This window comes from Ovis canadensis, chromosome 1, assembly GCF_042477335.2.
Source record: "Ovis canadensis isolate MfBH-ARS-UI-01 breed Bighorn chromosome 1, ARS-UI_OviCan_v2, whole genome shotgun sequence".
Lineage (NCBI taxonomy): Eukaryota > Metazoa > Chordata > Mammalia > Artiodactyla > Bovidae > Ovis > Ovis canadensis.
Window position 1 is genome coordinate 191,915,620 of NC_091245.1, and position 22,244 is coordinate 191,937,863.

A 22,244-nucleotide genomic window follows, 5' to 3' on the forward strand; every position below is an offset into this window, starting at 1 on the left:
CTGGTAGTCAAGGGTGGGGAACTGGCAAGCGGGAGCTCTTAGACCCAGAAACAGGCAAGAACATCTCTAGAACATTTGTTGTAGGGGCACTTAACCATGGCTGCATGTTCAAATCTGCAGGGATCTTTTAAACACTGCTGAGCTGGAACCCTAGACCAATTAGTCATTCTCCCCACTTTACAGAGAAAGGATTGAGACTTTGTTTTAGGATAATGGATCATCTCTGAGCTTTTGCCCTGTAGCCCTGGCATCACAGATCAGAGGTGCAGAGGCAAAAGATGTGTTACTAATTGGATAGAAAAGACACAAGTTGTTTGGAATAATCATACCCTGGAAAAGTGGACCTAGAGTGTCTTCCAGGAAATCAAAACAAAATACAGAAACAAAACATAAAGAATCCCCCTGCCAATGTAGGAGACACAGGTTTGATCCCTCATCCGGGAAGATGCCACGTGCTGTGGACCAGCTAAGCCTGTGCACCACAACTATTGAGGCTATGCTCTGGAGCCTGGGAGCTGCACCTACTGAGCCCACTGCCCCAGCTACTGAAGTCTGCACGTGCTAGAGCCCGTGCTCTGCACCGAAAGAAGCCACCGCAGTGAGAAGCCCACGCACCAGCTAGAGAGTAGCCCCTATTCACAGTGACTAGAGAGAAAGAGATGCTGTGCAGCAATGAAGACCGAGGACAGCTAACAACAAATAATTTTTTTTTTTTAAGAACAAACATAGGAAAAAACCTCTGGATGGATTAACATGGATCCTGAGAAGGATTTGGTGGTAGATGAATCTCCTTATGAAAGCCAGCTGATGGTGGACAGCCACCTGTGAGTCTGCCAAGAGGTATAGGACAAGCACGGGAGCCCTCCCACCTCTCTGAGCTTCTCCTCTTCTTTTCACATACAGCCAAACAGGAACCTTCATGCTGTGCAGGTTGAGTTTGAGAACTGTCTGTGTGACTGATCTCTTACTCACTACAGGATATTCTCTCTAGTGGCTCATTGCTCTGTAAGGCACTGCCTCCTCCAATGTTCTTTTTACTACTTCTGATTATACCGATTAGAAAGCTTAAAGCAGGTGCTAATGTGTCTTTAACACTTCTCTTTAACACCTGCTGATTTCTGGTTGTTTAAGAAAGTGGGTGTGGTGTGGTTTGGGGCAATCAGCAGAAAGCTGCTATTAGAATAGCACCAAAGAGCAGAAAACAGGTTCACACAGATCAGTGTGATAGACAAAAGGATCGAAACAAAATCGGGATCCCATAGCCACGGACTCTCCATGACCTGGGAATGGCTTGAGAACTCAGACACAAATGGGTCAGGGCATGGTTTTCTTCTCAGAACTCCAAGGACTCTTTTTGATGCTCAAATTCTGAATAGAGAAATTCAGCTTGAAATGATGTGAGGGAGACATGGGTAGAGTGTAGTTCTAAGGAAAGTGTGAAGGAGATTTCTTGGGGCTACTCTTCCTTCCACACTTTGCTGGTTTCTGTTGCTCGCCATGAACTGTCCATGCACCATGGTAAGACTTCATCATCCCTCCAGATCATCCTGCATTGCGGGTCCTGCTTGCTCCTGTGGGGCCAGAGCTGTGTGTGGTAGGGCCCTGCTGCCCTGTGAGACAGGAAGTCCTCCCATCTGACTCGGCCGTCCTGTCCCTCACTCCCTGCTCAGTGACCAGTCCAGCCCTCTGCCCCAGTGTTCAGTTTGTCTCCTTCCCTGGACTATTTAGTGGATAGGTCTGATTTGAAATCTACTTCTGCTCCTTCCCAGTCCCCACACTAGGATTCAGACACACCCTGTAACCCACAATTAACAGCACCTGAGCAGCTCCCATCAGCACACACTAAGCAGAAGCTCTTGCTGCCTCCTCACCTGTTCCGCTGGAGTGGTACTCATTGCTGATCTCTGCTCCCCCACCTGCCACCAGGATGGGTCATTGTTACATTTATTCCAGTAGCTGTTGCAAGTGAGAATCTGTCAGGCACTCATATATATGGGGTGAATCCCAGTTGGCACCACAGAAGCTGGGACACAGGGGATCAGGCTATCTCTCTACTGCCAGAGCTCAGTGGAACCGTAAACAAGAGAGTCCTCACTCCCAGGGAAGGAACTCTGATGCTCAAAACAGGATATCCTGGCCCTGCAAACCAGATTACTTGATGTCTCAGTTCCAAATTTCTTGTGACCTAATAGAAGACATGGAATGGGCAGATTGACAACTGGATGTCTGGTCCAAATATACAAAGTGAAGTGAAATCACTCAGTCGTGTCTGACTCTTTGCGACCCCATGGACTGTAGCCTACGGGACTCCTCCATCCATGGAATTTTTCAGGCAAGAGAACTGGAGTGGGTTGCCATTTCCTTCTCCAGGGGATCTTCCCGACCCAGGGATCGAACCCGTGTCTCCTACATTGCAAGCAGACGCGTTTATCACCTGAGCCACCAGGGAAGCTAAATATACAAAACATCCACCCAGCTGTGTGGCTCTGAACAAATCACTTCCCTCCTCTGGCATTTGCTGCCCTTAGCTCTGAAATGAAGGATCAGCAGGGTAAGCACTAACGTTTCTTCAGGTTTAAGTGTTCTGTTTCTCTCTGAGGCAAGGTAGCATGACAGATACTGCAGTCTGACTAAATTCAAATATGACTTTACCTTTTCCTGGTGACTTTAGCAAGTTACTCAGCCTCTCTGGCCCTTAGTTCCTCTAACTATAGGATGGGATAATAATAGAAACTACTTCTGAGTTTCACGTGAGGAGTAAATTAGATAAAGCATATAAAACATTTAGCAGACATAGATTCTCATGAACATACATGTAGATTAATAATAATTAACAATCTATGTGTCTGTCCCACTTTAATTAAAAAAAAAAAAAAACAGCTGCTCCAAGTTTGGTTCTCAGTTTATATTTCTCTCCATCTTAGAGTTTGGAGCTCCTCAATATTTACAGCCAGTTCTGGCTGCTGGTCTCCAGCTTCCTTATGAACTTCACTTCCCCTGTTTCCTCCCCATAGTGAAGGAACAGCCAGCACACAGGCTCTTTTCCACCTCAGGACCTTCGCTCAGGCTGTTTCCTCTGCCTACATTTTTCTTTTTACAACATTGCCTTAACTCTCTCCTTCTTATAGTTTTGGTCACTGTTTAAATGTCAGTTCCTCATAGTGGCCTGTTCTGGCCACCTGATAAGTTGTTAAGACTTATCACAATTTGCTTTTGTGCTATTGATCTAGCTACTATCTTGTGTCCATCTCTCGCCCTAGAATATAACCTTCATGTGTCTGTCTTATCCACATTTATATCCCTAGTGCCTAGCACTGGGCCAGCCACAGAGTAAGTGCTCAATAAATATTTGTTAGATTAAAAAAATTAATGAAAAAATATATGACACTGTATTATTTATGAAGCCCCTTCATGACTAGTCTCTCATTGTGAAGGCATATAAACCTAGGCTCGCAATAAATAACTCCCTTCAAGAGAGCATAAGGCTATGAAGAGAGACACTCACTAACATTTTTGACTAACTTATGTGTAGCACAGCTGTCCGTCCTCCCTGCAAACAATGTTCAGACTGTGGAGTTGCATTCTGTCACCTGTTTATTAATGCCAGGCCTCATCTATTGTAGACAAAGTGCACATCATTAAACTCTCACAAACCACGCTTAAGAGAGTCTAGGTGTTGTCCTTGGATCACCTAGGAGATTCCTGGAGCTCATCCCAGACTGATTTTCATCGGAGTATCTGAAAGGGGTCACTGAAATCATTATTTGTAAAAAATTTAAATTATTTCTATTTTGATTTCACTGAGTCTCCTTGCTGCACAGGGGCTTTCTCTAGTTGCAGCAAGCAGGGGCTACTCTGCAGTTGCGGTGCGTGGGCTTCTCGTTGAAGTGGCTTCTCGTTTCAGAGCACAGACTCTAGGCAGTCTGGCTTCAGTAATTGTGGCATCTGCGCTCAGTAGTTGTGGTTCACAGGCTTAGCTCGCTGTGGCATGTGGAATCTCCCTGGACCAAGGATTGAATTGATGTCCCCTGATTGCAAGGAAGACTGCTAACCACTGGACCACAAAGGGAGCTCCCGAAATCATCATTTTAAATAAGGGTCCTAGGTGATGATGAAAGTCAGTAAAGGTTGAAAAGCATTGGCATAAAGTGGTGCAAATGCCGTTTTGAGGTAGCGTGGGCTTGCTGAGTGAAAACAGCCCCAGTGACACGTAAGAACAAAAGAGTAAATGGTGTAGAACTGAGTACAAGAACTATCTGATCAATCATCCCGTCACTCAGTATACATTACGTCCTGGGCCTGAGAGCCCCTGAGAGTCCATGAAACAGTTCACAGCTCAGTTGGAAGGAACTGAAATTTATTGCAAAGGATGAGAAGCTGGCCAACAGGGCCCAGGTCTCAAGTGCCATATGGGAAATTAGCAGGGCAGGAGGAGTAGGGCAGTGACTGCACTCTACCTCTAAAGCAGGGGGCATGGGAGATGGGGAGGGTCACTCACTCTCCTTCCCGCTACTTAGTGGATCTGAAGGCCCACTGCTCCAAACTTCACCTTCTGTGCTCCCATCCTCACCATACACAATGCAAATTCTTCCCCTGAAAATTAAATTTGGGCTAAGAAGTATCACTGAAAAGGTAAATATCCTAAAGGGAAAAGGATGACCACCTGCTAGTTATGTTCCAGTGTAAATTGTCTTGCTGCAGCTCTCCCCATGTCAGCACACTGAGAGGAAGGGAGGATTGGGGGCATGCAGGCTTGAGGAAGAGGCGGCCTGGTATTCTCTGTGGGGTTGGGCATAGCCAAAGAGCAGTGTGAACTCAGTTGGTTTCTGGAGTACATGCACCAAATCCCGTCTCTGATGACCTTGACCTTTTCTCCCATCATCACAGAGACCAGTTAGGAAGGCTGCTTTCCTGCCCCACCCAGTTCCTGCCCCAGTGCCTAGTGACATTGCCCTGACCAACTGAACTAAGTCCTTGTAGCTGCTAAATGTAATAGTTCTCATCTCAGCTAAGACCTACCTCTCTGGAGCACTTGATGCTGTAATTCCTCCTTGAAGTCCTCTCTTCCCTGATTTTTTTTGACTTCACTGCTCTCCCAGTTTTATCTTACCTCTTTGCATTTGTTCTTCAGCTACTTTCTTCTCCTATCTCTTAAAACTGATATTCACATCAGTTCTATCCTAGACTCAGAAGCTTTTTCATCTTAAAAGTGAAAGTTGTTCAGTCGTGTCCAATTCTTTGTGACCCCATGGACTATACTATACAGTCCATGGAATTCTCCAGAATATTGGAGTGGATAGCCTTTCCCTTCTCTAAGGAATCTTCCCAACCCAGGGATCAAACCCAGGTCTTCCGCATTGTAGGCAGATTCTTTACCAGCTGAGCCACAAGGGAAGCCCAAGAATACTGGAGTGGGTAGCCTAAGAATCGGAGAAGGCAATGGCACCCCATTCCAGTACTCTTGCCTGGAAAATCCCATGGAAGGAGGAGCCTGGTAGGCTGCAGTCCATGGGGTCACTAAGAGTCGGACACGACTGAGCGACTTCACTTTCACTTTTCACTTTCATACATTGGAGAAGGAAATGGAAACCCACTCCAGTGTTCTTGCCTGGAGAATCCCAGGGGCGGGGGAGCTTGGTGGGCTGCCATCTATGGGGTCACACAGAGTTGGACACGACTGAATTGACTTAGCAGCAGCAGCCTAAGATTACTGGAGAGGGTAGCCCATCCCTTCTCCAGCGGATCTTCCCGACCCAGAAATCTAACTAGGGTCTCCTGCATTGCAGGCAGATTCTTTACCAACTGAACTATCAGGGAGCTCTTTTTTCATCTTACTTGTCTTCACTGGGTGATGTCACCCACTTCTGTGCATATCTGCTGCCAATGTTCATGGATTTATTCATTTAGCAAATGTTATTGAACACCTACTATGTGCCAGGCATAGTATGACTCCCAAGTCAAAATTTGCAACTCATATTTCTCTTTTAATCTCAAGGCTATACCTCAGATTGCCTTCAGAATGTTGTATATTTATGAAATTGATGTATGACTGTTATAATATTGTGTGACTGTTTCTTGAGACAGGGACTCAGATGGAAATTGTCTATTAAAGGGCATTCTCTTCAGGAAAAAAAGTGTAAAGGAGTTGGAGGTACAGAGAAGGAAGGAGCAGTGGAGAAGTCCAGTGGAGACCCCCAGGGAAGAGAGAATGCACTGGAGTATAAGCCACACTTCAGAGATACCCTGCCTTGAGTGAAAGGCACCTCTGAATAAGAGAGGCACTGGCCCCATTGGGATAGGGGTATAACTGCCACATGTCTTTTGGAAAAGTGCACCCATCAGTCAAAGGCAAGTCTCCTGGGATGGTCTCAGGCATAAGCTGATCGCTGCAACACTTATGGAGCTGGGGACTGGGCACAAAGATCAACAAAATTGCCTTGGGTGGGACACCAACAGTGTCTCCCCCAGCAGCTTAGACTTGCATAGTAGGGATATGTGCCCAGCACCATCGTAAGTGCTTTATGTATCTTAACAAACCTAATCTCTAAAATAACTCTGTAATGTAGTTACTATTATTCACAATTTATAGTGAAGGAACTGAGATGTAGAGGTTTAAAGGCACTTGCCTATGTTTCCTCAACAGGTAGATGATGGAGCTGGGATTTTGACCAAAGTGTGTTGGCTCTAAATTCTATCATACCCTTACCTGCTACCCTCCTTCCTCAATATGTTGAGTCTTAGCCTGCCCCAGGTGCTGTAGGCACAGGGAATCTAGCAGTGAAATCAACACAAACAGCCTTTCCCTCATTGAGGTTACTTTCCATTGAGGGGAAAATGGACAGTAAAAATGAATAAGTAAAATACACACTCCAGGTGGTAACCAGATTCCTCTCTCCATGGAATTCTCCAGACAAGAATACTAGAGTGAGTTGCTATTTCCTTCTCCAGGAGATCTTTCCGACCCAGGGATTGAAACCGCATCTCCCTGACTGCAGGCAAATTCGTTACTGTCTTTGCCACCAAATCATTGGTTAATGAGTGCTAAGGAGACCATAAATCAGGGAAGAAAAGTAGGGAGTGGTAGGGGACAGCTGCAGCTTTAAATCAGGTAGCCCAAGGAAGGCTTCATTTAGGACACATTTTAGTCCTAGGGAGATGGTCTCTGCTTCTGCTGCTTTTGTTCTTCTACCCTGGCTGATCCTGATTTACTGTCCCTCAGCACACCTGCAGGGGTAGTCTTCCCAAATCACCTGATCATGTTCTGTTCCTCACTGCCCTTAGGGATAAGTGCAGCACTCCTGCCGTGGTACAAGTTGCTTCTGAATTTGAGACCCGCTTCTAACATTGCAATGCCAATGGGGCAGGAGTACAAATGGAAACCTACATACCCTGTGTCTAAATATTGAAAATTAATATAGCAAGTTAATGAACTGTTAGAAAAAAATGTGTTCTACCCTTCTACCTTGACAAAAATATTTTCATAGCAACCTAGGAGGCCAACTTCAGATTCATATTTGTTGGACTCCTCTGTGTTCCTTGCTAGAACTTGGCAGTTGCAGGGAGCTATGCCTTAGTTCATGCTCTGCCTCCCTTCTCTGCCTACCTCCTAGGTCTGTCTTCCATTGTGGAAAGGCCCCCTACATGCATGTGGACAACCTGGCTGACACATCCATGTTCTAGCCACATCTTTGAAAACAGCAGCTCTTTGCCACCCCTCAGGCCAAGGTACTCACACTGGTAGTGTTCTTTACACCCTGGGGATGGAACCTAGGAGAGAGGCACGTATGAGCTCAGGAAGTAGGTTAAGGGCCCTTTGAGCTGAAAATTTTAGGATGTCAGGGACAAGGAATTTGGTCTAGAAAAGGGTAGGGGCAGCCTGGACTCTTATGTGGCAGGTCTCCTTGTTCTCTGGGGGGAGGGTGGAAAAGGAGGGTCAGAGCCTAGAATAGGGCTCTCTGAGGCACTCAGACCACACTGTCTCACCACGCTGTCTCTTACCTCTGTGCCTAAACCAAAGTGAATTACTTGAACTTCCTGAATTAGCCACGATCTTTTGCTTCTGTGCTTTTGTGATTTTTGAAGACCGCAGAATGAAGTCATACACTTGGATTCCTCGCCCTAATCTCCCCCGTCTCCTAATCTGGTCCCCTCATCACTGACCCTTCATTCCACACCCAGTCACAAAACACCACATGCAGTGGCCCTGGTAGGTGTGACCTGGTAGAGTAACCTGGGTGTGGGCTTTGGAGTCAGGGGTCCTGGTTTTGACTCTGTGCTGGGCACTTACCAGTCACGTAACCTTAGGCACACTCTCTGCCTCCGTGTCATCATCTCTTATGTGACGATAACCATGCCCAGTTCATAGGTCATTGTGAGGATAAAATGAAATACCATGGGTTAAGCGTCTAGCCACAGTCATTGGCATGATAAGCATGTGAAGGGAAGTTCCTTACCCTACCCTGGCTATGCTTTTTGCTTCAAATCACACAGAGAAAGCACTTCGGTAGATCAGCTATTTTCACAGAGAGATGCCAGTTAGGTTGGAAGTGAAAGTGTTAGTCGCTCAGTCATGTCCGGCTCTTTGTGACCCCATGAACTGTAGCCCACCAGGCTCCTCTGTTCATGGGATTCTCCAGGCAAGAATACTGGACTGGGTTGCCAGGCGATCTTCCCGTCCCAGGGATTGAACCCAGGTCTCCCACATTGCAGGCAGATTCTTTTCAGTCTGAGCTACCAGGAAAGCCCAATTAGGTTACCTCTCAGCATTCAACCTCTGGGCCTCTTTCTCCATCTGCTGAGCTAGTGAGAACTTCCTAGAGAGTATTAGTACCTGATTTCTCTTTTTGTTGTCAGACATTATTCGTTAACAGTGTGTGAGCTGTTACTGATGACCACATTTAGATCTGGGATTGTCAAACTCCAGCTCTTGGTGGCAACACTGACTCTTTGTTGTTAGGGATGGGATTTTCTCATGTCCACATAATTATGGTAACAGCGACAGGGCCTGAGGAGCTGGTGAACAAGGAAGTCAGTCATCTCTAAGGGAAGGGAAGACCCCCAATTACTGTGCAATGCCTGGCCTAAGTGGGCATGCAGCAAATGTGAGTCAGACTAGGGCTTCCCTGGTAGCCCAGCTGGTAAAGAATCTGCCTGCAATGCAGGAGACCCCCAGTTCAATTCCTGGGTTGGGAAGGTCTCCTGGAGAAGGGAACGGCTACCCACTCCAGTATTCTTGTCTGGAGAATTCCATGGACTGTATAATCCATGGGGTTGCAAAGAGTTGGACACGACCAAGTGACTTCTGCTTGCAAATGAAGCTAAGCTCAATAAGAAATGCCATTAAACTGAAATAGAAAAATAGTTAAAAGAAATGATCAGGTAAGTCACAGAAGAAATTCTTATAGGTCAATAAGCTATAGCCAGTAAGCAAAGAAATGCAAATATAAATGTAATACAATATTTTTCTTAGAAAATTGGCAAAGATTTTAAAAATTCAATAATCAGTGCTGATGAGGATACAGTAGTGGGGGCAGGGGGTACACTTATGCTTTGCTGGTATACATGTAAATTGATGTGCCCTTCTGTAAAGCTGTAATGAGAATGATTAAATAAACTGTGGTGTAGTTATAAGATGGCTTATGTGTCATTAAGTAAGTAACTGTTAGTCACTCAGTCGTGCCTGACTCTTTGCAACCCCATGGACTGCAGCCCACCAGTCTCCTGTGTCCATGAGATTTTCCAGGCAAGGATACTGGAGTGGGTTGTCATTTCCTTCTCCAGGGGATCTTCCCAACCCAGGGATCAAACCCAGGTCTCTTATACTACAGGAAAATTCTTTACCGACTGAGCTACAAGTGAAGTGAAGTGAAGTCGCTCAGTTGTGTCCGACTCTTTGCGACCCCATGGACTGTAGCCCACCAGGCTCCTCTGTTCATGGGATTCTCCAGGCAAGAATACTGGAGTGGGTTGCCATTTCCTTCTCCAGGGGATCTTTCTGACCCAGGGATCGAACCCCGGTCTCCCGCATTGCAGGCAGATGCTTTAACCTCTGAGCCACCAGGGAAGCCATTAAATGTAATCATTTCAAAAAAATCTGAGACATGAGAAAAATTCTATGTTACAGTGAAAGGTAGAACACTATAGGGTATGAAAATTACATGCACAAAAAAGGCAGGAAGGAAATAGGCCTGAATACTATACATCCCTGTCATTAGTGTCTCATGCAGATCTCTGAATATTTTAACTTTTCTATGATTAGCAGGTGTTTTCTTACAATAGGAAAGAAATTCTGCAATTTAAGTAAAAGGTACATTGCTTTCATACAATAATATAGAATTACGCTGGCCACTTACTGACTCAGTAAATGTCAGAGTAGGAGAAGAGGTAACTGCTTTCCTTTGGGATATAGGATTTGCAGAGAAACGGAGGGTTCAACCTTCTTCCTTGCTGAGTCTAATCCTTTGTGTCAACAAGAAGAAATGGAAAGAGTGTCTGTCCTGCCTGGGGAGTTTCCTGTATAACTGGGAGGCCCAATAAGCTGCCTTATGCTTGAGACATTCACACAATTGCAAGAGCTGTGGTCTCTTCAAAAGTCTGACAAGTTTATCACTGGTTGAGATTTGAGAGTGAAGCCTGAAACAGAATTTTGTTTCCATTTGTAGACGAAATCCTCCAGTTGTGGCCTTACCTCCAGTAGCAATAAGTGATTGGTAGCTGGTGGTACACGACGGTGGAGCATGCAACATGAACAGGGCTTTAAGCGAGTACAGTCTGGGTAATAGGAAATTGTAAGACAAGTACCCTAAGGAAATGCTATACCGGTATTTATACAAACATGTGAATTAACCAAAGTCTATTTTGAGTTAGAAAATAAATACATAGATTGAATAAACCAAGAAAAGCCCCCTAACTACCAAAACATTTCTTCCAAACTGAGATGTTATAACTGTTTTGACTTTCTTTTTTCTTTAAATTATTAGGTGTTATAAAGTCCAAGTGTTTAAGTAAGTTTGTAGCATCATCTTGATTCATTTAGTCTGATTAGTTTTCAGTTTTCAAAGTTGGTCACTGTCATTTCATCTTGCGTTGATTTCAAGAGTAGTTCCCCTTTCTTAACTTCCTGAAATGTGCCTTTTTATACCCGACTCGTATAATGGAAGTGTGTGAGACAATGGGACCACATCCACTGTTCTAGTCAGTCCCACCCTTGGCCATCTAAGAGTAATTGGCATGACCCAACAGTTTGTCAAAATTGACATACAATTTGAACTACAAGTAATACGTCTTAAATACAGTGGTGTTATCAATACCTTGTGTACCATCTCTAATCAATTGATAGAATCAGCCTAGATCTCTTTTTTTGGAAAAGATTCTTTGGCCCAGGTTCAGTTCAGTGGTAAAGTATTCCAGTGGCTACCATTGATGTGGGCCTGGGGAAGGATAGCACTCATGCCAAGGACTTTCCATTTCAGATCTAAGGGCAGCAGCATCCCTGTCTCTAGAGAGCTTGTACAGCATTCAAATGGAGAAAAGATGATTCCTCCCAGAAGCAAGAGAGGGAGACAAGAATTAAAAGAAACTCCAACACAATAGTGAATGCTGAAACCATAAATGTCCCAACAAGTGCAATTGACTACAGGGAAGGCTGAGTTATTTGCTAAGTGCCGGGAGAAGCCAGATGCCCTTGGTCAAATGAGGTTAATCACAAAAGGTTTTCTGAGGCAGTACATTTTGAGTTACATTGGAAGACAGCCAGGAGACCTGGTGTGAAGTTGGAAGGTTGGTCCAGATTAAGAGGAATGCAGGTTTCCAGATGCTTTTTGACTGTGTACTCCGAAGTCACAGAGTGACCGTGCCTGCCCTCTGACCTCCCCACAGCGAGGACGTGTGCAAACGTGGCTTCACCGTCATCATCGACATGCGGGGGTCCAAGTGGGACCTCATCAAGCCCCTCCTCAAGACGCTGCAAGAAGCCTTTCCCGCTGAGATCCATGTGGCCCTCATCATCAAACCCGACAACTTCTGGCAGAAACAGAAGACCAACTTTGGCAGCTCCAAATTCATCTTTGAGGTGAGGCCGACCTCTCTCTCACTCCTGTTTCCTCCCCTTTCTGCCACCCCCCCATTTCTCACCTGCCCTCCACCACCTTAAAATCCCCAACATGTCAGGGACTAGCTGATAATTCAGGATTCCTGGGCCATTATGGCCTTTCCAGTGAGATTCTTAGAAGGGAGAAGAGGCTCATGAGATTGTCCCAAGGGCACAGAGTCTTTAAGCAGTCCTGTGTCTACTGGTGTGTGGAAGTCAGAGGAATTGTTTCTGGGGGCAACCTTGTAATTTAGGTCAAATGCCTTAAAAAGAGTTTATATCTACTGATCTTTTAATTCTCCTTCTAGGAAAATGTTTTTAATATAAAAATTTTTAAAAAACAGATGAATGATGATGATTATAAACAAACAAAAAAATGTCTACAGGGATATTCATCACATTGTTTTTTGCAGTAATATATGTGCATATGTATCGCACATATTTACACACATACATATATATGCAAACATATATGTATAGTTTGTATCCTAAATATCCATTAATTTTGGCTACATTAGTACACAAGTACTAGGAGGCCATTAAAATTATATTTAGAACAATAGTGTCATTGGAAAACGTGCATGATATATTGTTTTCTAAAAACAAGTTATAAGACAGTATTAGCAGTGTAATTTAAAACTGGTTTTTAAGTGTATAGTATATGCAGAGGAAGGCTGAGAAATGCATGAAAATGATAACAGTGCTTTATCTGAGGTGGCTGGATGAGTGATTTGATTTTCATGTTTTTCTACTTTCTTTTGAGAATTTTGTATTACTTTTACACTCAGAAAACATGTTGTTTTTTAACTAGATTTTTCTAGAGGCCATATGAGTCCCCTGAGAGCCTTTAATGACAACATATTAAATCAGTGATTTAGGAATCTTCGTTCCAGCCAAATCCGAGCTGTTCCCCCTTTCTGGGAACTTTGCCCTCATCTGCAAGAGGATGAACCCTGAGTACAGTATGTGTTCGTGTTCGAAAGCAGGGCTGCCCTTAATCTATCAGTAACTTGCCATTCCAGAGGCTTGGCCCTAGGGGCCGGGAGCACCTGTGTGTGTGTCGGAGGGGGGAGTGGCCCCAGTAGGCTGCAATTTGAGCGCAGCAATGAGACCAGCTGAGAGGCAGTTCTCTGTGTAAATAACATGAGAAATTCGACTTGGTGTAAAAACAGTTAACTCTCATCTTCCCCAGCACTAGGAGTCCTATAGGGAAATAAATGCTTTGTGTATTTTGGGTTTGTTTATATACAGAAGCAGTGACAGCAGGCTTATAAATTTATTAGTTGAAACGACTGGAAACAATCTTTCCAACAAGTCTTAAAACTTGTGCTTCAGCATAGCTGCTCAGCATTTTCCATCTCCCTGCACCCACTTCACCCCAAGTTGAGCAAGCTGGTCTTTAACAGGAGAGAGAACTGGGAGCTTCCCACTTGGAAGAATGTTTATAAAGTAGTGTTTCACAAAGAGCAGATGAGGTACACTTAGTATAGAGTGAGGCAATAAGTGCTAAGAGATAAGAGTCCTGGCATGTGCAATGGCAGATACTTAAAGAAAAATTGCTGAATGAAATCACGGGAGACTTCCCGGAAGTGGTAAACTTGGGGCCAAATTCAAAGGGGGAAAGTGCTCTAAAAGAAGGCTTCTTGGATTTAATGCACAGAGTTCCCTAGGGACCTTCGATGCAGATTCTGACACAGCAGGTTTAGATGGAGCCTGAGATCCTGGATTTCTAACAAGCTCCCATGTGGTGCTAGTGCTGCTGGTTCCAGGGCTGCGTTTTGAGTAGCAGGGATTTGGATCTGCAGAGGTTGTGTCACTGGTTGCACATTCAGTTCAGTTCAGTTCATTTCAGTCGCTCAGTCGTGTCTGACTCTTTGCGACCCCATGAATCGCAGCACGCCAGTCCTCCCTGTCCATCACCAACTTGCGGAGTTCACTCAAACTCATGTCCATCGAGTCAGTGATGCCATCCAGCCATCTCATCCTCTGTCATCCCCTTCTCCTCCTGCCCCCAATCCCTCCCAGCATCAGTCTTTTCCAATGAGTCAACTCTTCACATGAGGTGGCCAAAGTCCTGGAGTTTCAGCTTTAGCATCATTCCTTCCAAAGAAATCCCAGGGCTGATCTCCTTCAGAATGGACTGGTTGGATCTCCTTGCAGTCCAAGGGACTCTCAAGAGTCTTCTCCAGCACCACAGTTCAAAAGCATCAATTCTTCGGCGCTCAGCCTTCTTCGCAGTCCAACTCTCACACCCATACATGACCGCAGGAAAAACCATAGCCTTGACTAGACGGACCTTAGTCGGCAAAGTAATGTCTCTGCTTTTCAATATGCTATCTAGGTTGGTCATAACTTTTCCAAGATTGCACATTAGGAGCTTTTAAAACTACCCATGCCCAAGTTCCAGTCCAGGCCAACTAGATGAGGGTTTCTCTGGACAAGGATTTGAGCATCAGTGTTTTTGTAAACTTTCCAAGGTGCTCTGATGAGTAGTCCAGTTTCAGAGCCCCTTTCTGTGTCTTTGGAAGGAGATAGAGGGAAAAGGAAGAAGAGGAGGAGATGCTCAAAGATCAGCCAGACAGAAGGGCATGAATTGCATTTAAGGGCTTCAGAAAGGATGCAACCTTGAGGTCATCCTGATGAGCACTAACAGCGTCGGAGCATGCGCTGGCTCCATGCCCTAGGCACTTTACACACAGCCCATTATTATCTCCATTATACAGTGGAAGGAGCAGAAGCTCTGCAAACTTGCTTTACCTAGTTTTCACAGTTGTTAATTGTAGGGTTAGACCTTGGATCTAGATATTCTCTAGTTGCCTCTCCTTCTCCAGGAAACAGAATCAGGTAATCCTGTAGGAAGGAAAAGATCTTGGTAAATTTGGGTGGTTGCCTGTGCCATCACTTGCTGCTCTGCGTCCCAGAGGCAAACCTTCTCCATTCTACTCTCTAAGAGCTTGTAGGGGGCTCAGAGAAAATGGGGAGCCCAGACTCCCTGTCCCCAAGCCCTGTCTGTTCTCTGCAGCAGAGAAGGGCATCTGCTCGTGGACAGAGACAGGAAGATCAACTCTGAGACCCTTGCAGCTCAAAACTGACCCTCACTCTTTAATCCACCCATGAGGACAGGATCCTGGGTTTTAAAGCTATTGAGAACTAGGCTCCTGGAACTAGATTCAGTCTATTCTCCCAGCTTCTAGCATCCTGTTGTGGTGGACTTGGAAAGAGGAAAATGAGGACAGTAGGGACATGAAGACAGTCATTCCTTCAGTGGCAAATGGTGGCAGGTGAAGAGACTTTTGAGCCAGTCAGCTAGTCTGTTGAAACTACTGACCTTGGCTGATTGTGACATCTGCTCAGGAGGCTGCACATTCTCCCACTTGCCCTTTTCCAGGCAGGGTCTGGTCATTTTCTGGATGTACCTTGGCCTTTCCTCTTGACTTTCTCTTTCCTGCCCACGGCTCCCCTGGGGGTCTTCCCCAGACTTGCCCCTGCATCACTGAGTCTCCCTCTCTGTGTCTGCCCATCCCAGACGAGCATGGTGTCCGTGGAGGGCCTCACGAAGCTGGTGGACCCCTCCCAGCTGACGGAGGAGTTCGATGGCTCCCTGGACTACAACCATGAGGAGTGGATTGAGCTGCGGCTCTCCCTGGAGGAGTTCTTCAACAGCGCCGTGCACCTGCTCTCACGCCTTGAAGACCTGCAGGAGATGCTGGCCCGGAAGGAGTTCCCTGTGGACGTGGAGGGCTCGAGGCGGCTAATTGATGAACACACACAGCTGAAGAAGAAGGTGCTGAAGGCGCCTGTGGAGGAGCTGGACCGGGAGGGGCAGCGACTGCTGCAGTGCATCCGCTGCAGTGATGGCTTCTCAGGGCGCAACTGCATCCCGGGCAGTGCCGACTTCCAGAGCTTGGTGCCCAAGATCACCAGCCTCTTGGACAAGCTGCACTCCACCCGGCAGCACCTGCACCAGATGTGGCATGTGCGCAAGCTCAAGCTAGACCAGTGCTTCCAGCTGCGGCTCTTCGAGCAGGACGCTGAAAAGGTAGGAGGGTGCCATCCAAGCCTGAGTAGGGCTGGGGTGCGGGGCACACACAGATTCTGCTAGTCCCACTTTTTAAAGCTCCCCTTGTGTGGTGTTTATTATGTATCAGGTATTGTTCTGTGCACCATGTGTAAATTAACGCGTTTTAATCTGTCAAGAGTCCTACGAGGTAGGTATGTCATCATCATCCCATTTTACAGATGAAGAAACTGAGAAGCTAAATATCTTGGCCAAACTAGGAGGTGCAGCATGGCTGCAGACTCCCCACTTTTGCACTGTTAGACACTGCCCCTCTTGGGGCGTGCTGTGAATGGTTCAAGCTGGCCGAACAACAGAAGCAACAATGCTCTTACCAGTTGCAACACGACTTAGTGATTATTGCCCTGCAGTATACTTGACTGTTGACAAAGCTCTTCTGCATACAGAGTCTCATTTAGTCTATACAGTCCTTTGGCCCTCTGAGTGGGTGATGTTGGGTGTTCTTTGATCTTGGGGCTACAATGGTAGCTTGACATGGGAATCTAGCTCTCTTCCATTTGAAGTCCAGTGCTCTCTTCCCACCATACCACTTTATTTCTGGAGGTTTTTCCTCACTGCTGCACATTTTCTCAAGCATGATATTTTTTCCAGCAGTAAATTTTCAAAGCTTTCCCCTTATCAGTGAAAAAGAGAAGAGTGAAAAAGGAAAATACCCTATAGTGCCTCTTTGCTAAGGATGCAAAGTATCTTCTCTAGATGCTCTCTGAGCTAAAGAAGAGAGTTGACTGTTGCATATACTTTTAAGAGGAGTGAAAGGGGCTCTCTTATCAATTTTCTGGGAATAAAATTTAAATGCATAATATCACTAGTAGGAACACCATGACTCTCAGTAACCTTGAGTCTTACAGACAGTGCCTGATATAATAGTTTTGTGTCTTTTAAGAGCCTATACTGAAAATGTCTCTAGGTATTTTAAGTGATGAAATCAAGATACAAAACTATATAATTATGATCCTAGTTTATATAATAAGTGTGCCAATATAAGTATAGCTGGAAAAACATTCACCATTAATACTTTTTATTTCCAGGGGCAAGGATTATGATTAATTTTAATCTCTCTGTATAAGTTTTCTGTGCTTTCCAATCTTTTATAATTTATAATCAGATGAAAATCAATATGTATAATTTTAAAAGAGTACATGACCCCTTTCTACAACAGAACTTTTGCACATCATTTAAGACAGAGTTTGGAAGAGATAGGGGTTTCTTGCACAACTTTTGGAGTTTCAGGGTTTCCTCTGGCCTTCCTGAGAACTCTTGACCCAGTGGCCAGGCAGCCTAAGTCTGACCCTAGCCTGGCCTGGGCCTGAGGTTTGGAGCACATGGACTGCAGAACCCCCTGCTCATATCCAAGTGAGAAGAGACAGCAGGTCAGGAGTCAGCTACTCTGTAAAGTCAGAGGCATGTGTTTTGGCCTCCGTGACCAGTGTTGGAAAGGTCTGGAGCATTTCATTTTTACTTGAGATTTTTTCTGCTCTGGGGTAGGAGATCTGCTTTGCATCCTGGCCTGGGTGCCTGTTTCAGGGAGGTAGGGGACTTGGGTCTGCCTAGATGTGTTTGAGTTTGAGGCACTTCACGGCATCCTTCAAGTTCAGGAAATGGAAAGCCTAAAAGGGCCCAGACAGTGCCCATTTACAAAACAAAACAGCATAACATGCCTTACCGCAGAAGCCCCCAGGTAGAGAAGGCTGACCTGGAGTCAGCCTAGAACCAGTCAGCCAAGTGTAATGCTGCCTCACAATTCATGCTCACAGAATTGTATGGTGTATTATTCTTAACTCATATGGAGGCAATGGAAGCTCAGAGAGGTACAGTGACTTCCCTAAGATCACACTGCCAGTTGAACAGAACCAATATTGTGTCTGTCTCCAAAGTCCACCCAAGCTCTTATCCAATAACCCTACTCTCCTGTCACTCCTGGGGCCTGCCTTATGCTATCACTGAACTCTACCTGTTAGTCCCTGAGTCCCCTGGTGCAGGATGACTCTGGGGAAAATCTCAGTCCCACCTTCTAATGTTCATTAGGTTAAGCTGGGGCTCTTAACCTTTCTGCACTCTGGATCCCTTTGGTCTGGTGAAGACTATGGACTGCTTCTCAGAATAATATTTGTAAATGTACAAAATTACATATGGGCTTGGAAAATAATTATTGAAATACAGTTACTAAAATTTTTAAAGTATAGCAACTTAGGTGGTACTTTAGGAGCATGTTAAACAACAAGATCGACTTGAAATCTTATAACTACCATAATTTTGTAGTAGTGATGACCACAGATGATGTTTCAGGGCAACAACCCTGATATGATATGAAAATGAGTATGTTTCTATTGATTCTAGAGGCCCAAGTATTGATAGCATTAATGAAGTTGGATGCCTTTGTTCATAATTGAAGAGAATGCTATATTTTAGTTAGAGGTGGGTAAAAATAAAAGCATATTTTTTTCCCTATTGAAGTGTACGATCCCTGAATTCTGTATGTGGACTCTGTTAGGATCCATTCTCATACCTTAAAGAGAAGTGTATTTGCTTGCATATTTGTGCACGTGTGTGTGTGTGTGTGTGTATATGTGTGTACAGAGGAGGAGAGGAGGAATATAAAAAAAAAAACAAACGGAGGGAGTGAAAGGCTGATGGGGAGAAGGCAACCCAGGAATATTTTGATATTGAGTCAGTGGTGAAAATGCTGCTCAGGCTTGACCTAGCTGCCACAGAAATGTGCTGGGTGAGGGGCAGGGGAGAAAAATAATCCTTTTAAATTGCTTCAAGATTAATTTAAAATATCTGTGCAGAACTAAGGGCCTCAGCCCTTGACTTATTTGGTGTTTTGGAAAGAGGGTGAGGAGGATGGTGGTTTGGGTAAGAGCTGTATGAGCATATCCGCATCTAAACAAGGGCCTGAGGAAATAGTTACTGCGTGAGCCATGTCTTAGCCTCCTGTCTGGTGGGAGGCTTGTTGGAGGCCTCTGATTCCAGATCTGGGAAGCTCTTGGCAATTGGAGGAGTCTGGTGATCACCCAGCTTCTATTTTTATAAAGGGGTGGGCGCAGTCTCCTCTCTCGCCCTGTGGGTGACAGCTTGTTTCCCAGGCCTTCAATAATGGCAGCACTTCCCATTTGCCAGCTGGCCTTGAGAAGTGAAACCACCCCTCACCACCTTCCCCTGACCTCTGCAATGACCCCATGCATCCCTCATCTCGGGGGTGGCCAGGAAGGAGCCATTTTCTCTGCCAATTAAACATTTAGGGAGGAGGGACTCTGTTTTACAGATAATTCATAAGGCAGGCCACCCATTCATTTAATAAACGTCTGCTGAGCAGCTGTCATGAGCCCAAAACAAGGCACTTGGATAAAGATGAGTGAGCCAGAATTTCTGTCTTTCAGCAGCAGGTTGTCATCAAGTCCTATTTATTACTACTTATGTCTGCTGTGTACACCCCACTGTCCTAGGCACAGCCTCTGTGATTAAGGAGTTCTTAGGAAAGGAAAATATTGCAGCTCAGAAATGACAGGAAAGCCTTAATGAGCAATTTGTGGGAGGGCTGGGTAATTCAGAGGTGACTCGAGTAACACAGAATGCATCTTGTTGGAAGATGAGCGCCACTGCCTGGGCCCTGTGCCCTCTGGTCTGTAACTAATGGGCCTGTCCTCCACTGTGTTCACAGAACATGGTCCAGTCGCTCCTCATTAGCCAGGCACAGATTACGACTCTCTTTGCAGCCCTGTTTCACAGCTATTTGCCCCACTAGCTGCAGTGGATCCTGTGTGTTGAAGGTGTCTGCCCTGCAATCACATCCCATTACTGGCAAGAAGGGAGGCCTCTTCTCCATTAGGGGGCAGTTTGTTTATTACGAGTCATTGAGCAGACTCATGGTAGATGTCTCCTTGGAAAAGAGAAGGGTGGGTACAGCTCAGTGGAGTGTCTTCCTTAGCTCCCCACTTTTCCTGGATGCCTAGGGTACATCTTAGAATGGTAGAATTGGGAGAGACCGTGAGATGCAAGAGTTTACCTTCCAGGCACCATAGGAAGCCCAGCCTTGTCATCTTGACACCCGCCATTGTGACCTCTTGCTGCCCATATATGTGCTGATGCCGATCATAGCTATCAGAAAATACCAAAGCTGCTATACCAGATACCTGCTGGAAGATTCCCCACGATCTTCCAGTCTTTGTAGGGAAAGGGAAGCTCTTAGAAGGGCTCCAGGGCATAGCTTGACTTAATTAATGGAGAAACCTTGATCTACTTTGCTTCTGAATAAAGGAGGCTATACTGATGTCTATCCAGGAGGCCCTCTAATATTGTTCAAAGCCATTCCGGAAAGAAGAAATATATTTCCACTTCCTGTGGGAGTATCCCCCAAAGAATGAACAGAGCTATCCAGTGGGCTTCCAGCGTTAAAACTGTGCTTATTATCAGTTTATACCGCATGCTGTATTTGTTTCATGTGGGACACACCCAAGACAAGGTATTTATCACCACACTTGGGAGGATATTTAGGTGCCTGCCTCCTCCATGAGCGAGGCACCTGCCCAGATGAGGACCTCTCGTTTGCTTAGAGGATCCTGACCTCAATGGCTGCCTTTACCATGCCACCTGTGGGAAAGCTCCCTTTGGAGAACCTAATTTTAAGTTCATTCCTCCATATTCATCCTTGTGTGGTGAAATTCTGTTCACACTCATGGCTGCCATATCTGTGATGAAATAGAGTTTTGTGAGAGGGGGCTCTCACATGGCCTGGAGACTTAGCTCTTAGGAGATCTTAGGCACATCTTTAACTTCTGACCCCCAGTTATGTTCCCAACAAAACAGAGATGAAGAATTTGCTCAGTGTCTTTTGACTTTTTCTTCTGATTGCACACGATATTATTCTATGTACAATCCTCTCTGTTTGTGAAAGTGTCCTTCACTGGGATAAAGAGGCGGGTGTGGTCACCGTAGTGAGAGTGGTGGTCAAGAGTAGTCTTGTAAAGGGGATGTTTCACAGTCCCCAGAGTGGTTGAGTAAAGACCCCTCTCACCCTGACCCAAATGTGCTAACGTTCCTTCTCCTTTGAGACTTGCCACACTGCATGGTGTCTAAGCCCCTTCACAGCTCAACAATTGTACAGTAATTTTTGCCTTTTTACTATTCATCCTCCCCTGTGTATCTACAGTTGACTTTTCTCTCTTCAGAGGTATCATTTTGGTTGATGATGGAAAATGAGAAAGAGAAGCTTTTCTCAGCAAATAGGGTCATGATTTGTTGAGTTCTTTTACTGATTAAAAAAAGAAAGCTCCCCAGGGTTGTTAGGAAAATTGAATGCGATGATGTGTGTGGAGGCCCCAGCCCTGTGCCTCGCCCAGATCACTGCTCCCTTACCCTTGGCTTCCCTTCCTTCTTGTGCTGTTTCAATCCTGGTTTACTTCTTAGTCATCAGGTACCTGCTGAGACCTCAAAGAGTGTGATCAATGCTACCTTTCAAATGAACTTGCTCCAAATAATTTTCAATGGTCCCTAATGGGATGAAGTTAAGAACTGAGTTTTGAGAGAAGTTGGCAATTATGATAAAGGTTCATGAGGGGCCCCCAAGATCACTGCATTGTGTGGTGCCCCTGGGTGAAGCAAAAGAGAGAAGCACCGGGTCAAATTGGGATCATATCTGGTGAGTCAGGGTTGGGGGAACTGCCAAAGGGAAAGTCTCTGGAAAAGTAGTGTCTGTCCTTGAAACAGCCATAGAGGAAAGCAAGGCTCCTCAGGTGCAGGTGACAACCCCTCCCCATGCACGAGCTACGCCTGAGACACTTGTCAGCCCCTGCCATGCATGAGAGCAAAGAGCGTACTTGTCATATTCTCCTACAAGCTTGCAGCCAGAACTTCCTGCGGTTTATCCAAGAAATGTCTATGCATTTTTATATTCTCTGAGGTCTATGCAAACAAAATAATGTTTCTTTCATGTTAGTCACCCTGAGAAGATGGGTGAAGAGCATGACGGTGGGCAGCAGGACAGTGCACTAAGGGTTTTGTGCTTGTTGTGTTTGCTGTTTGTATGTCCTGTTAACTGTACTAGCAGCTCAGGACGTCCACAGGATGCCCTGTCACGGA

General features: G+C 45.4%; 1 protein-coding gene across 10 annotated transcripts in view; it reads left to right on the top strand.

Moving 5' to 3' along the window:
* The window catches only part of KALRN (kalirin RhoGEF kinase), a 695,559-nt gene that overhangs the window by 232,413 nt on the left and 440,902 nt on the right, over positions 1–22,244 (top strand). For all 10 annotated transcript variants that reach the window (XM_069555992.1, XM_069555980.1, XM_069556000.1 and 7 more), the window contains exons 4-5: positions 11,878–12,070; positions 15,615–16,127. In XM_069555992.1, coding sequence (XP_069412093.1) covers positions 11,878–12,070; positions 15,615–16,127 — 706 coding nt within the window. The remainder of the gene's footprint in view (positions 1–11,877; positions 12,071–15,614; positions 16,128–22,244) is intronic.